The 14,418-nt window shown below is 42.1% G+C and overlaps 1 protein-coding gene across 10 annotated transcripts in view; it reads left to right on the top strand.

Annotated features, from left to right (window-relative positions):
- The window catches only part of Fcrl5 (Fc receptor like 5), a 32,860-nt gene extending 21,251 nt beyond the window's left edge, over positions 1-11,609 (top strand). For 9 of the 10 annotated variants that reach the window (XM_063253447.1, XM_063253442.1, XM_063253446.1 and 6 more), the window contains 9 exons: positions 1,708-1,986; positions 4,920-5,198; positions 5,607-5,720; positions 6,393-6,420; positions 7,372-7,454; positions 7,651-7,719; positions 10,198-10,229; positions 10,304-10,941; positions 11,321-11,609. In XM_063253447.1, coding sequence (XP_063109517.1) covers positions 1,708-1,986; positions 4,920-5,198; positions 5,607-5,720; positions 6,393-6,420; positions 7,372-7,454; positions 7,651-7,719; positions 10,198-10,229; positions 10,304-10,393 — 974 coding nt within the window. In that variant the 3' untranslated portion in view covers positions 10,394-10,941; positions 11,321-11,609. The remainder of the gene's footprint in view (positions 1-1,707; positions 1,987-4,919; positions 5,199-5,606; positions 5,721-6,392; positions 6,421-7,371; positions 7,455-7,650; positions 7,720-10,197; positions 10,230-10,303; positions 10,942-11,320) is intronic. The other variant, XM_063253439.1, reaches the window with a different exon arrangement.
- Positions 11,610-14,418: the final 2,809 nt, after the last annotated feature.

The raw sequence follows: 14,418 nt of genomic DNA, 5'->3' as shown, positions 1-14,418 counted from the left end.
ACTGCTCCATTATGGCCAAACTGCTGAAAAAGATCAGCTACCCAGGTTGCCTCCAATTCCTCATCACCAACTACTTCTAATCCATTAGGTTCTTTCAATTTCCCCAAGAAAATGTTTGTTACAAGCATCATGACTGATCTCCACATATACAGACCAAGTGACCATTTTCCAACCCTCCTCCTACTTTACCTCTCAGAAATATTACATAGTGTTTATCATTTTCTCTTCTTGAAATCCTCTCTTCTGTAGTTTCAGTGATTCCACTTTCTCCTGACTCTCCTTTCTGTTTGATCATTCCTTCTCTAGTCTTCTTTATTGGCTCTTTTACTAATAGATAATCTTTAAACATAGGCCTATCCCAGAGCTTTGACATGTGTCCTCTTAGCCATATTTTTTCTCCAGATGATCCTAAGTATATCATTATAAATGGTTTTATCATCTATAAAAATGATTCCTACACATTTATATTTAAAGGGACCTCCCACCTGGACACTTGCAGTTGCCATGTTTCCACTTACATTTATCAAAAGCTGAACCAAATCACCTCTAAAAATCTACTGGCATTTCTCTCAGACCTACACCTCTCATGAGTTCCCTACCTCTGTGAAAGATTTTTTCCTTCATTGAGTTACACTAATCAGGAATCCAGAAATCTTCCTAGCCATTTCTCTCCTTAATCCCTCATAGCAGGCCCTCTACTTCCTACATGTTTCTTCCATCTTTCCTATCTCTCTCTACTACCACTATTCCTGTCCAATCAATCATTTCATCTACTGCATGACACTAATCTCCTTTGTGTCACTTATATCCCTCTGCATTCTATTTTGTGCCCTAGAGTCAAAATAGTTTTCCCAATGCATGGTGAGCAGGAGTCAGCTTCTCAGCATGGTTTATGAAGCCATTTCCTAGTGTTTATGGTGTCCTCTGGACATTTTACTCAGTGCTACGCTCAGCTTGGTCCAGTAACTCAAATATGAGAATGTTCTTTTCAACTCAGAGTCTTTGCACATATCATCTGCCTGGCTCCATATCTTCATTCCCGCATTCTTAATTGTTAATTTTAAATGTGACTTCATAAGGAATTTTCCTGGACAATCTATACTACAATCAGTCCCAGTGTTAAGCATCTCAAAACACCATGTCTGCTTTTTGTTTTGTATCAAGGATTAACATTTTACCTCTTTATTTGTGCTTTTATTTAATGCTGCCTATCACTTTTTCTAGACTGTGGGTTCTCTGAGAATAGTGTCTTTCTTATCACTGAATGTCTACCATATATGGTAGTTCAGGGGTCTTTATTTACTCATACCCTTTAATTTTTGATTAATCAATGTAACAATGAGCAACTATTGATCAATACTACATTTTGGGCTTGATGCAGTCCAGACTGAATTACATCCTGACTATGTAGACCACAGGTCTTTAGTGAGCTGACTTCTCTTTTTCCACTAACTTCTCAGATGCCTATGTTTAGGTTTAATCTTTGCTTTCAGATTTTTCAAACACATTTCAGTTTGTATATGTATTTCAAACTATAAATAACATAATGCAAATGCTATTGTTTCTTGATATCTGAAGATATTATGAGTTCTCAGTAATATTTCAAAGTCATTAAAATCTAAGGAAAATATTTTCCTGATTGAAATATAGTTAGTGTGGCAGAATGTATTTAAACAGGATCAGTTGATGGTTATTTTCCTCCCCCAGTTCCAGTGTCCCGTCCTGCCTTCACCCTCAGGGCCTCCGGGTCCCAGGCTGTGGTGGGCAATGTGATGCAGCTTCACTGTGAGGCCCTGAGAGGCTCACCTCCAATTCTGTACCGGTTTTACCATGAGGATGTCATGCTGGGGAACAGTTCAGCCTCCTTTGGAGGAGGAACATCCTTCAACTTCACTCTGACAGTGGAACACTCTGGAAACTACTCCTGTGAGGCTGACAATGACCTTGAAGTCCAGCGCAGTGAGACGGTGACACTCAAAGTCACAGGTAAGTCAGCAGCAACACAACCAAAAACTGACAGTGCCCGCTTTCTCCAACAGCAGCAGCTGCCCTTTGTGTTGGCATCTGGGTGGACATCTTGTCTCCAGAACACCTTTCTGAAGTCTGGGAGCCTTCTTGTGATATAGTTTCAGGAATCTAGGCTTTCTAGCAGCACAGTTAATCAGTCTTCTTGAATTAAAATTCTTCATTAAGAATGCTTAGAAGACTTTCTAGAACTTCGACTATATTGTAATCTGAAATTACAATGCAAAAAGGGAACCAAGGCATTCCAAGGATGGGTTCCTCTGCCTCTGAAAATATTAGACCATTCTTTGTCTGAGTGCATCTCTCATTGACTCCCAACAAGTCTCTACTATTGTGCTTCTTTTATTAACTGGCATATGAATTTTGCTTACTTTCTATATTGAAATATTATGCTAGCACTAGCTATCTATGCAACCTTTCAAGAGAGACATTCTGTAATTCCTAAAAGCAAGGACACAGGTGACCCAGACAGAGACCAGCCAAGCAAGATGAAATGAAATGGAAATGGTCCGCATCAGTCAAATCCCTCCATTCTTCAGGCTTTTGACCTTTGGCTACTAAGTATAATACCAATGGGAAAACCTCCTTCTAAACTTTGATTTTGTTCAGTGATGACTCCTGTGGGCCAAACTCTAAATCCCTGTTTAGAGAGAAGTTATGGAAAAAGTATGCTGAGGGCTGTTGAGACAAATACTCTAGACTAGGCTTTGAAAATAACTAGTTGTATCCTTTCTATATTGACTTCAGTCTTCTGGACTAGATAGAAATCATGGCCATCTACCCCCTGCCCTAGAATTCTCTGATTTTTGTAGACAAGAAATAGAGAAACTCAAAGGTTTCTGTTAAAAAGATGTACAAAAGGAGAAGCTAGCTATCCCTACCCCTGGAATTCATCTCAAAAACAAAAGACCACACGATGGTGGGAAAACACACTCTTATAGACGTAAAGTAAAATACAAGCTGAAAAGCTCACTCTCTTTTGGCTGGATCCCTGAGTATTATAGGTAATGGAGACAGAATTAAATAAGCAAGTAGACTGGGCAATTACAGTCCAAAATCTAGGCTCTAGTCAAGGTGGTTGATGTAGCCAACTTTTTTTTGGCATCAAAGAAGTGATTTGACTTCAGATACGATTTCTCTCATCCAGCCAGCTCACTGTTCTCTCCTGTCACCCACCTACCCACCCACTCACCAGTTTTCCTTTGAGATTTGAAGGACCAGTGCCAAACAGCTTTCCAACTGACCTCTTTCACCTAGTGCACAGGCTTGTTCCACGACTTAATGCTGCTGTCCTCATCTTACAACCCAGGAAACGCCACCTCTTATCTCTTACCTCCTATACTCAGTGCTTATGAGTTTATAATTTTCTATTCATCCTCATTCCCTTGTTTGTATGCCTGCATGATATTCTGCTGTTGTTATCATCACAGCTAAGACTTCTTGTCCAGCCAGCATGAATTGTGTGAGTCCTACCATCAGGAGATGGATCAGGGCCAAACAGAACTATAAAAAAAAAAAAGGAAGAAGAGAGAGAGAGAGAGAGAGAGAGAGAGAGAGAGAGAGAGAGAGAGAGAGGATTGTTTCTCATTATCATCATTCCCAACATCATCAACATTAACTGAACCTTGACCATTGCAGGCCTTGTGCAATGGTCATGCATTATCTCATTTAATCCCTAAGAAAAATTTTTGGGGGACCGATTCATCCCCATTTTGCAGGAGAGAAAACTGTGGCTTAGAATGATAAAGTAACTGACTTTAAAACATAGCTAATAATGCAAAAATGAGGTTGAAACATGGCCTTATTCAACTTTTTACATTAATCTACATTGTGACACTTCATCTTTTGAGGGCTATGTTTTAACATAAGTTTTTATAATTTTTAATAATTTATTATCCTGAGAGAGTGCATAAATCTTTATTACAAAATCTCTAACAGTATGAGTCATATTGAAAAGCAAAGTTTTATTTCTACTTCCTCTTCCAAGACACAGTCACCCATAAGTATTTCATATGCATCTTTCAGAAATATTCTGTAAACATCAAGGCACAGAATATTTTTCACAAAGTGTAAGATCATATTTTACAGATAGCTATGCAAATTGCAATTCAATTTAAAAATACATCTTATTCATCTTGGGTATTTTAATATTTCATTACCCAGTGTACTAAGTTATTACAAGTTGTTAGCTATTATAAAAATGCTACACCAGAAATTCTTGTGCAAATATCTTGACCTACTTAGATCAGTATCCCTAAAGGACATGATCTTAGAAGTAGACTTTCTAGGTCAAAGTTTATATGTTTTGCCAATTTTGTAGATATTCTCACATTGCCATTCAAGGTAGTATCTTTAAATTTGCATTCCCACATGAGGTGTATGAAATGCCTGTTTATCCACACCTTCATTAGGATAGTGATCAAAGCAATACCAATCTGATGAAGGAAAAGGGAATAGTATTTATACCTGCTTTTAGGTATATATATATGCTTCATGAATAATGAAGGTGAAAATATTTTTATATATGTATAAGCTATTAGAAGTTTTTGTGACATATATGTTTTACACTTTTCTACTGTATATTTATCTACATGAAAAGCTATTTGCAGATCAAAATAATTAGCTTAGTTTATCATATGTGTTTCAATTTTTCCCAAGATTGAATGAAACCTGACATTTTCCACTTGCATAAGCATAATTCTTTTCCTTACAAATGTGTTAGAAGCAAGCAGGGCATGGTGGCACATGTCTATAATCCAAGTATTCTAGGAGGCTGAAGCAGGAGAATTGCAAGTTCAAATTCAATCTGGATAACTTATTAATTTAGCAAGACCCTGTCTCAAAACAAATACGTTAAAAGCAGGAAGCTACTACTGAAATTTTGTTCTTGTCAGTTCCAGTGTCCCGCCCTGTCCTCACCCTCCGGGTTTCCAAGGCCCAGGCCATGGTGGGGGATGTGGTAGAGCTTCACTGTGAGGCTCTGAGAGGCTCCCCGCCAATCCTGTACCGGTTTTATCATGAGAATGTCGTCCTGAGGAACGACTCAACTTTCTCTGCAAAAGGAGTGTCCTTCAACCTCTCCTTGACTGCACAACATTCTGGAAACTATTCCTGCGAGGCTGACAATGGCTTGGGGGCCCAGAAGAGTGAACTGGTGACACTTTTTATCACAGGTAAGCTCCACAGAAATCGACCTTCTATGTCCTCCAGTGGTGCTCTGATAATCTTTATAATGCTTGACCAGGAACAATTCTTCTCTAACACTCTCTGATGATAACTCTCCAATTGTACTCTGAAGTGATGGTATGTTTCCAGTTATGGAGAAAAAGAGCACTGTTGAATGTAGAGTTTACCAGCTGGCCACCCCTTCTCTCATTGGCCACCTGGCATCTTGACCCTCAAGCCTTGCCTGAGGCACCAAAATGAGCCACTGAATAAAAGCAGGAGCCATTTCCGGTGTCACACCAGTGCCTGCTTAACCTAAGGAGCTGGTCACCTCAGTTCATCCCTTCCTCCAAGCATCAGCTTCAGAGGCTGAGGCAGGTTCTCTCTGGAGCTCATGCTTGGGGTCTTCCTCACAGGGCCAACCGAGAACAGAAGTGCTGTAGCTACAGGAGTCACTGGGGCACTACTCAGCATACTGGGCCTTGCTGCTGGAGCGTTGCTGTTTTATTTCTGGTTCTCAAGAAAAGCAGGTGGGTACTTCCCAGGCATGCTTGCATTTGAGTCTATGCCTTTCTAATCTCTATTTTCTCAGACTCATGCTGACTAAGTGACTACTGGTCTCAAATGCTCCTCCCCCTCACCACCTAGTCCTTCCTCTGTCCCTCTGGAACCCCTAGAAGTCCTCTTTACCATATGCAAGGATGCTGAAACAGCCTATGGGGTGGAACAGACCTTAATGTGATGGAGTGAATCCAACTTCATAAACTGCAGTGTTTCTCTGTGCCTTCCGAAGACCCCCAAGGAATGCGAAGAGGAAAAAAAAAAAGCCAGACTGAGAAGTAGAATTGAACACAGAAACCAAATAGGATTTGGTATTTACTGATTTTTTAAAATGTACAGTATTTTTGTAGGTGATCAGATCTATTTTCTGTTTACAGCTGTTAGACTGCTTATAGCTTTAAAACTCTAGATTAACAGATTGGGGACTGTGTACTCCCCTTTCAACTTATTGCTGCACTGATCAAGACTAGAGTCAACAGTTTAGTAGTTTTTGCTGCTTCTATCAGCTTTCTTGGGCACAGCTAGGAGAATTTTAACTTCAGAGACAGCAACTCCCAATCTCTGTGTGAGTCTCCTGTGAGTTCCATCCCTGTGGAGTTTTCTTTGACTTGAATCCAATGGCCCTGTGCTTTCTTTTTCAGGAGAGAGATCTGCCTCTGACTTCTCCAGGTAAGACCTGGCCTATAGTGTAGTTAATGAAATGCCTACAGGGTAGAAAACATGGAATGAATTCAATTATTACCAAATGCCCAGTTTCTTAACATGTTGTTGATGTGGTATCATTTTGGATTCCCACTCCCTTGGGATAGCTCAGTGCAGTTCCTAGCATTATCTAACCTACCACCTTCCCTTCATAGACCCTTTTCTCAAGAATTAGTTGATTTTCACTTTTTATAGCACATCCTTGAACACTGTACTATTGTTGACTTGGTTATCTGAGTGACCAATTATAAATCCATCCAGGTCTTGAATTAGCCTGAAAATTTCTGGATATAGCCAGCCTAATCAACTCTTGTTGTAATGACAGTCAAGAAAACAAAGCCACAAAATTTGGTCACTCAGAGATCACTCTGCCAGCAAGAGAGATACCTATGAAGAAGGGTTTCCATCTTGGGTCCTAAAGGCTGACTTTAAGACCCACACCATGGCTCATAACCTTCCTTGGGGGTAGGGTAGCAATATCCAAACCATCCAGAGTTTCTCTAAGCCTTTCTTATTCTGATTTATAAGCCTTTGATTTTTCTAAAAGTAAAGATTTTGGAGCCTCATTTGAATCTTAGTGCTTCCTCTTTCTGGTTACATGGTCTTCATAAGTCCCTTAATCATATGGAAATTCCAGTTTTTCACCTACCAAATGGGGAGAAAATAGTACTAATGCAATGCAGTTCTAAGCTTTAACCCAATGCCTGTTGCACACCAGGGTTACATAAAGTCTGGTAAGCTAGATGATACAGATTTCTCAAGATTCATAACATAATATACATAGGCAATTTGTTATACATCTGTCTATTTTTCTAGACTTGGCAAGCATCCTGTAGTAAAGCCTCACTAACTGAGAGTAAACATCATAGTTACTTTCTCAGACTTCTTGGAAACCAGCAGTATTTCTGTATTTCACAGGAACCCTTCAGATTTGAACCCCCAAGAGACCACTTACCAAAACGTACCAGGCTGGATAGAACTGCAACCAGTATACATCAATGGTAAAGAGGGCCCTCTCTTTTGGCAGGGAAATAAGAGTTAGCAGGGTGGGGGCTGGGGCAGGAGATGAAGAGGGACTACATACAGGCCTGGCGGGCACTAGTCCTTCCAGAGAACAAACTGTCTGGGAGGGGAGGGAGGAGCTCAGAAAACAGCCAAGTGCCTTAGTATCCTCTGAAACTTCCACTTGTTTCTAAGTAAATCCTAGAGAAAGAGACGTGGTTTACTCAGAAGTACGAAGAAACAAAGGAGAAAATAAATACGCAGGTAAGATCTGAGGGTCTCCATTCTGGCTAATCTCAACTCCGACAGCCAATATTGCTCAGTCTCTGCCTCCTCAGCAGGTCTGGACTAACCAGGCATAGAGCTATACCTCAAAGTAGGGCAGAGGAATTGTTAACTTGTGGCTGTACTGTTTGAGTTCAGTCCCACCCCAGCATGCAGTGATCCTTTTTCTGTTCTCTACAGTTGGCCTCAGTGTAACTGGCATAATGTCATTCCCTTGGGCAATCTCTTAAGCTCTCCTAGCCTCAGTGTCTTCATCCATAAAATGGAGTGGGTTTTTTTTTATTCCTTGCTGTCTTGATTCAGACTAGTGTTACAGAATACTTTAGATTGAATGGCTTGAAGAATAAGTGTGTATGAGCCACAGTTCAGGAAGCTGGAAGTCCAAAAGCAAGGTGCTGGCATGGTCAGGCTCTGGATGAGGTCCCTTTTGATGGTTTGCAGACAGATGCTGTCTTAGTGTTCCCTTGCATAGAAGAGAGATCCTTTTTCTCTTGTCCTATTTTATAAGGACATTAATTCCATCATGATCTAATTATCCCAAAAGTTCCATCTCCAAATACGATCACACAGGAGTTTAGAACTTCAGTGCATGAATTGGGAGAAGGACTTTAATACATCAGTCTATGGATCCTCCTGCCTGTGTTAGTTTGCTGTTGCTGTTGTGAGAGGTTACCACCAATCTGGTGGGGTTAAAGAACACAAAATTGATTATCTGACAGTCCTATAAGTTCAAAGTCTGACACAGGTCTTACTGAGATAAAATCAAGGTACTGGCAGGGCTGGGTGCCGTTCTGCATGCTGTAGGGATGAATGTTTCTTGACTTGTCCTGCTAAAGCGGTTTCCACTTCCTTGGTGTATGTATGTCTCCTTCCTCCGTCTTCATAGCAGCAAAGTTGCAGCAACTTGGTTCATTCTGTAATTAGGCCTTCCTCAGACCACTTCTGGGAAAAGTTCTCTGATGCACATGATCACATTGTGCTCACCTGGATAACACAGAATCTAAAAGTTCATAACCTTCACACCTAAAAAATCCTTCTAAGGAAAACTTAGGTAACCTATTCACAGGTTGCAAAATTAAGGTATGAACATTTTTGAGGGACATTATTCCAACTAGAACACCATCTCATGGGGTTAGTGCAGGGGTTTTCTGAGGAAACAGACATGGAAATGCTGTGGCAAGCTGCTGTGATGCAGTTTGTGTGCCAGTTGGCTTTGTTATTGTCCCCACTCTTGCAAGTGGTCACATTGAGGTATCTGAAGTTTGACTTCCTCCTGCCAGGAGCAGGAAAGAGAAGCAAGGTTTTGTGTGGCAGACTTCTAACCGCTTTATGAAAAGTGCAATGTGATTAACTAGCCTGATTCTACTTTTCCAATTTCTTTTGTATAAGGTCAAGTGAATTGTGTTTACACCCCATTTTTACTTTCTTATTATTATTATTAGTGTGTGTGTGTGTGTGTGTGTGTGTGTGTGTGTGTGTGTGTGTGTGTGATTGAACTCAGAGCATTACACATGCTAGGCAGCCACTGTAACATTAAGCTACCATTTCGGTCCTCCACTGTTCTTTCTGTAATACTCTTCTAGCACACATGAGCTCATTCAAATTGATATCACCTTTGAAAATAAACCCTATTATCCACATATTACCTATGAGGAAACTGGGGCATAGTGACCTGAAAGGAGTGGCCCAAAGTCATGTAACTAAAAACCACCAAAAAATCTGCTTCTGGAGTCTAAACTCTCAGTGAAGTGCTGGGGAATCCTGATACCTAATCAAAAGTAGAGAGCCCTATCTGGTGGTAGTTATGAAGAACTCCAGCTTGAAAACAAAAACAGTATTATTCATCTGTATCCCTTAGCACTATACTTTAGCACAGGGAACTATGACACAAATGCCTATGATAATGACAGAACTTATTTATCCTATTCAGAACTGCTCTGGAAACACAAAAACTTACTCAGCTCATGAGAGACAGAAATGATACAGACACAATATTTAATATATACATACATGCAAATGAATTCACATATAGTTACAATAACCCTGTAGGCAGGCAATGTATGGAAACTGAGGCAGAAGTTGAATGACTTGCTCCATGCCCCAGGAGAGGCAAGGCAGACCCAGGCTCAGTTAGAGGTAGCCTGGACCTGGAGTCTGCTCTCTAAAGTGTGCTCTGGGCTGTGTTGCCTCTTCATAATGCATGATGTAAATCAGAAATCAGAGAACTAAGAAGAGTAAAGGTAGGTTTCCTTCTCCTAGAGCTCCCCAGGAACTAAGCATAGGAGCATGTGAGGTGATGAGGAGGAGAGGACTGGTCATCATGGTGAGGCTGAAGGAGGGGCAGCTGCTGGACAGGGAGGAGACAGAAGGCAGCAAGGGTGGGTCTGGCCACCAGGAAAGGGTGCAGAGAGATGCTATGTAGGCCTCCACAGCTAAGTGCACCTCTTCTTTCCACAGCAGCCTCCAGACCCAAGATTCTCACGAACGAGGTAAGTCACCTGACTTGTGTGGCCTCCCCTGTGGGCCACCCTCTGGCCCTCACCCAAGTGTTCTTTCCTTCTAGGGCTCCCCTGTCATCTACTCCCAGGTGAAAGTGGCCTGCACCCCAGCCTCCAGGGTCCAGCAGTCAGCCACCTCAGATCCTCACAGATGAGTTCACATGGCTTCCCAGCTGCTGCCTCAAGCCTCTGCACCTCAGTGCTACAATGGGGAAGTGGGAGCACTGAGTGCAAGATTTAAACTCCCCCAGACTACATGCAGCATCCTTTATGCTAAATGTTCTGCTCCCAGGCCGACCGGAGCACATGGCCCTTCTGCACTTCAACCTTCTCTTAGGTTACAGCCCTGAACTAGTGGTTCTTTCTATTTAATAATAAGCTAATCCCAACCCAGGGCCTTCCTGAATGCTGACTTGCTCAGTGAGCTCCATGCCTTGGTGGCACCCACATTCCCTCTATGAGACTATTCCTCAGTTCCTGCAAGGAGGTCCTGCTTTCAATGCATGTGTTTCTCAATTGCCATCTCCTGGGGATTACTGTGGCTGAACAAGAAGCATGCCACCCCACTCCAACAAGGGACTCATTGCTGGCCTCCCTACAGTGAAATGGTGCTTGATACTGTTATACCTGCCTCAGACTCCAGGGTCAGGACCTAACAAGAGAGTTACTTCTCTACTGCCCGTGAACCAACATCTACACCCAAGTAAGTAGATTTTCTACCCCAAGCCCCAGGTCTTTTCCTGTCTGTTAGAAGTAACAGCATAAGGTAGCAGCATCAGGGATGGAGATGGGATATACATTGGAATTTAGGAAGTGCTCAAATAGTGCTTGTCTGAATGAACATATGAATGGGGAAGAAATTGTAGTTAATCAGACTGGAAGCTCAGGAACTGCTCCTCTTTCCCCGAGGTGAGAAATAAAGAGAGACCTGGGGTGGGGAGAAGCTTATTTAGCAATTTAAATGGAGACCATCTAAAACTTTAATATGCTTATTCTGCATTAGCTGGGGATCTTGTGAGAATGAAAGATTCTGACTCCATCTGGGTGGAGTCTGAGAGTCTGCTTTTCTAATAAATTTTCAGGTAACAGATGCCATTGGTCCAGGGATGATCCAGAAAGCCAAAGCCCTTTAGGTCTGGTGCCCTCATGTGACTCCAGACAGGCCATTCATGTGGATCATGCTGGTCCTGAGCCAACCTTCAGCCAGATAGCCCCTATCTGCTGGAGTCAAGAGAATTTCACCATGGCATCTTGGGTTTCATCAGCCACAATTGACAGAGGAAGGTGGAGGTCCCTGCCTTGGTGTACCTCATCTTGGGCCTTACAATCTCAATGTGGAAACAGTGAATAAACATGCTTTCTTTAAGATGATTCTTTGTCACCTTTGAGCCAGTGTATGCTTTGTGCACCCTGGTGATGCTGATCACACTTTCTCTTGATTTCTGACCCCAGTGCTTTGTATCATGGGATTGTTCCTAAGCCCTACTATACCCCTGAAGCAAAATCCTTCCTAGGGCACCCAAGGATCTCTACCTATCTGCCTTTCTATGTTCTCCTCCTGATGCTGTTGCCCTCCAGATGCTGTACCTAGTGAGGCACCACTCTTCTCCGATCCTAACAGCCTTTCTGCATTATCTCTTCCTGGAGAGCCTTTCCCAGTCATCTCCTTCTCCAGGAATCTGCTCATTTCCATATCCCTGACTCAAATGTCAGCCCTGCCCCATTCAGCAGTCTCTCCTTTGGGCTCCTATGGCACTTTATACAGAGATTTGGAATTACCAATACTGAAGTCAGGAAGGAATTTAAATTATATTAAGACAACTCCAATTTTGTAGCTGGCAACTGAGAACCAGAGCAGTTAGTGGCGGAACTCAGACTAAAGTAAATTCAAGGCCCCTGACTGACAGTTGTGTCCTCTCCTCCAGATCACTCATCTGTTGCAGAGATGCAGGCATTTCTGTCTTGTCAGTATGAGTGAAAGACCCTTAAAACAAAAGCTCAAATCCAATGATGTGCATGTAGGGCTCAACACAGTGCCTGGCATACAGCTGGTTTTTAATAACAGACTGTCAGGTTGAATATTGATAAGGACACTTGATGAATACACAAGGTCTCTACAAAGTCATCCATCTCTGTATCTGCTCACTCTTAATCATGGGAGTTCAATGCATGTAGAGCTCATAGTATTCCAGGATACCAATAAGATCGTGCCTTTCAGGTCCACACTATGAGTCTGAGGTGATTTCTTTGCTTTGTTCAAAACTTACATGTCCTGTGGGTATCTGAAATGCAAAAGAAAAGCTGATCCGTCTTCTTTATTTTTAATCTTGAAACAGGATCTTGCTGAATATCTCAGGTTGACCTCAAACCTTCTGCTTTGGCTTCCCAACCAGCAGTGGCCACTTGTTCTAGTGTGCAAACCTTACTCACGTCATTCCTGCAAGCCACAGTGTAGGGTCTAGTAAATCAGATGCTCATTTCTTAGTGAATAATTGTTCTGAAAGTGATTTTTCCTGTTTCCCAGACTAACAGCTATATCCCCTAAAATGAGTTCAACTATTGACAGTACTCTCTTGTTCTGAAGAGGAGCTTCTAGACACATACAATGGAATTAACTGTGGCCACGCTTATCCTTCAGGGCTTTGGGTTTCTCACTCACCCCTTCTCAGATGAAATCCAGAGTCCATTAAAGGAATGATGGGGAAGGAGGTGGTAAGCCAGTGAGTGTGTTGGGTGTATTTTTCCCTCCTGATTCAGCCAGGGCAAGGCAGTGACCCTAAATAAACACTTAGAGAATGGAAGACAATCCCTCAACTCTTGAAAAGATTTGTTGAGCTCAGGGACTTGCAGATCCTGAGCAAGTCCTGGAGTGGCCCCAGTCCCCATCCCAGTGAAAAGGCATTTAGGAGGTCTTGACACAGTGTTTTAGAACCTAGGGGTGTGACAGAGGAGCACTTTCTCACTACCCTATCATTTCTCCCACATTAAGGAAGCCCCATTGACACACATACTTCTGTGCTGTCTCTTTCTTCACTTCTTCCTTCATTCCCTAGAGGAGGTAGAACTACTTAGCTCCCAGGAGGGTTTAGAAGGATAGCATGGATCTCCATAGCCAGGCTCCTCTGTCTGTGTCTCTTTCTTATAGCCAAAAGCAGTCTACAAGAGCTCATCTCTACCCTAAATTTCAAAGGACCTGCCTCACTAGAGATGTCTATTGCTTCAGGAGTAAAAACTCATCCTCAAAGCTGGCACACAAGCCTTACAACCTTGAGGGATAGAAAAGAACCAGAGAATTCAGGAGAGCAAAGTGCACAGCAAGAGTGGGGACTTCCGCTACACTAGGGCAGATGATTTCATGTATCAATGATGCTTACCTGGCACAGCCATGTGGGCTTTTTACCACAGCTGTTTACCACAACTGATTTGGAACTATTTGATATTGCTTTGCTTTTTTGGCTAGTCACATGGACAGAGAAACTCTAAACCACGAGGGGCAGAGTTTTATGGCAGATTGCTAGAACTTTGTTCTGGGGCAATGAGGCTGGGATTGTATACACTGACCATTGAGCAGTGCAAAGCAGGTGTACAGCACTGTGCTGGCTGAATTGGATGTAGCCTCAGCTTGTGCTGATCCTGGATTTTAGATTCCAGCTACTACAACTGCCAGCCTAGGGTGCCAGTTCCTCCTGGCACTTGGGCCTATGACTGGAAAACATCTCCCTTCTGTACAGTGTATTATTTGTGGTTCTCTAGAGAAGAAGGGTCAATATAAAATATATGTAATGATACAAAGGGTTTATTAGGTAGGTTTACAGGATCAGAAGCAGGAGTTTACAAGATCATAAGTGAAAGAATCCAAAGCATACACTGAAAGGCCAGAGGACCCAGAAGCAGTCAAAGATCAAAGGCCTGGAAGTTCACTCTAGAATCACTGATGGTATGCTCAATCCAGTAGCACATATACGAAGAAACTATTGTTGGGAGACTGAAGAAATTGCAGATCAGTGTCCAAAGACAATGGCAAAGACTAGAGTTCTTCCAGAATAGAGAAACATTTTTCTCTTCTTTCCCTTTTTATTCTGTCCAAGTTATAATTCTACTTATTGGTTGAGACCACCCATATTCATAGTACATCTCTGCTAGTTTGCTGTAAATTATCTGCGACACACCCAGAATTTAC

The sequence above is a fragment of the Cavia porcellus genome, unplaced genomic scaffold, assembly GCF_034190915.1.
Source record: "Cavia porcellus strain 051 isolate PalLab524CR breed Dunkin Hartley unplaced genomic scaffold, mCavPor4.1 scaffold_7, whole genome shotgun sequence".
Taxonomy (NCBI): Eukaryota; Metazoa; Chordata; class Mammalia; order Rodentia; family Caviidae; genus Cavia; species Cavia porcellus.
The sequence above is the reverse complement of the archived record's forward strand: the minus strand, read 5'-3'. Positions and strand labels throughout refer to the sequence as shown.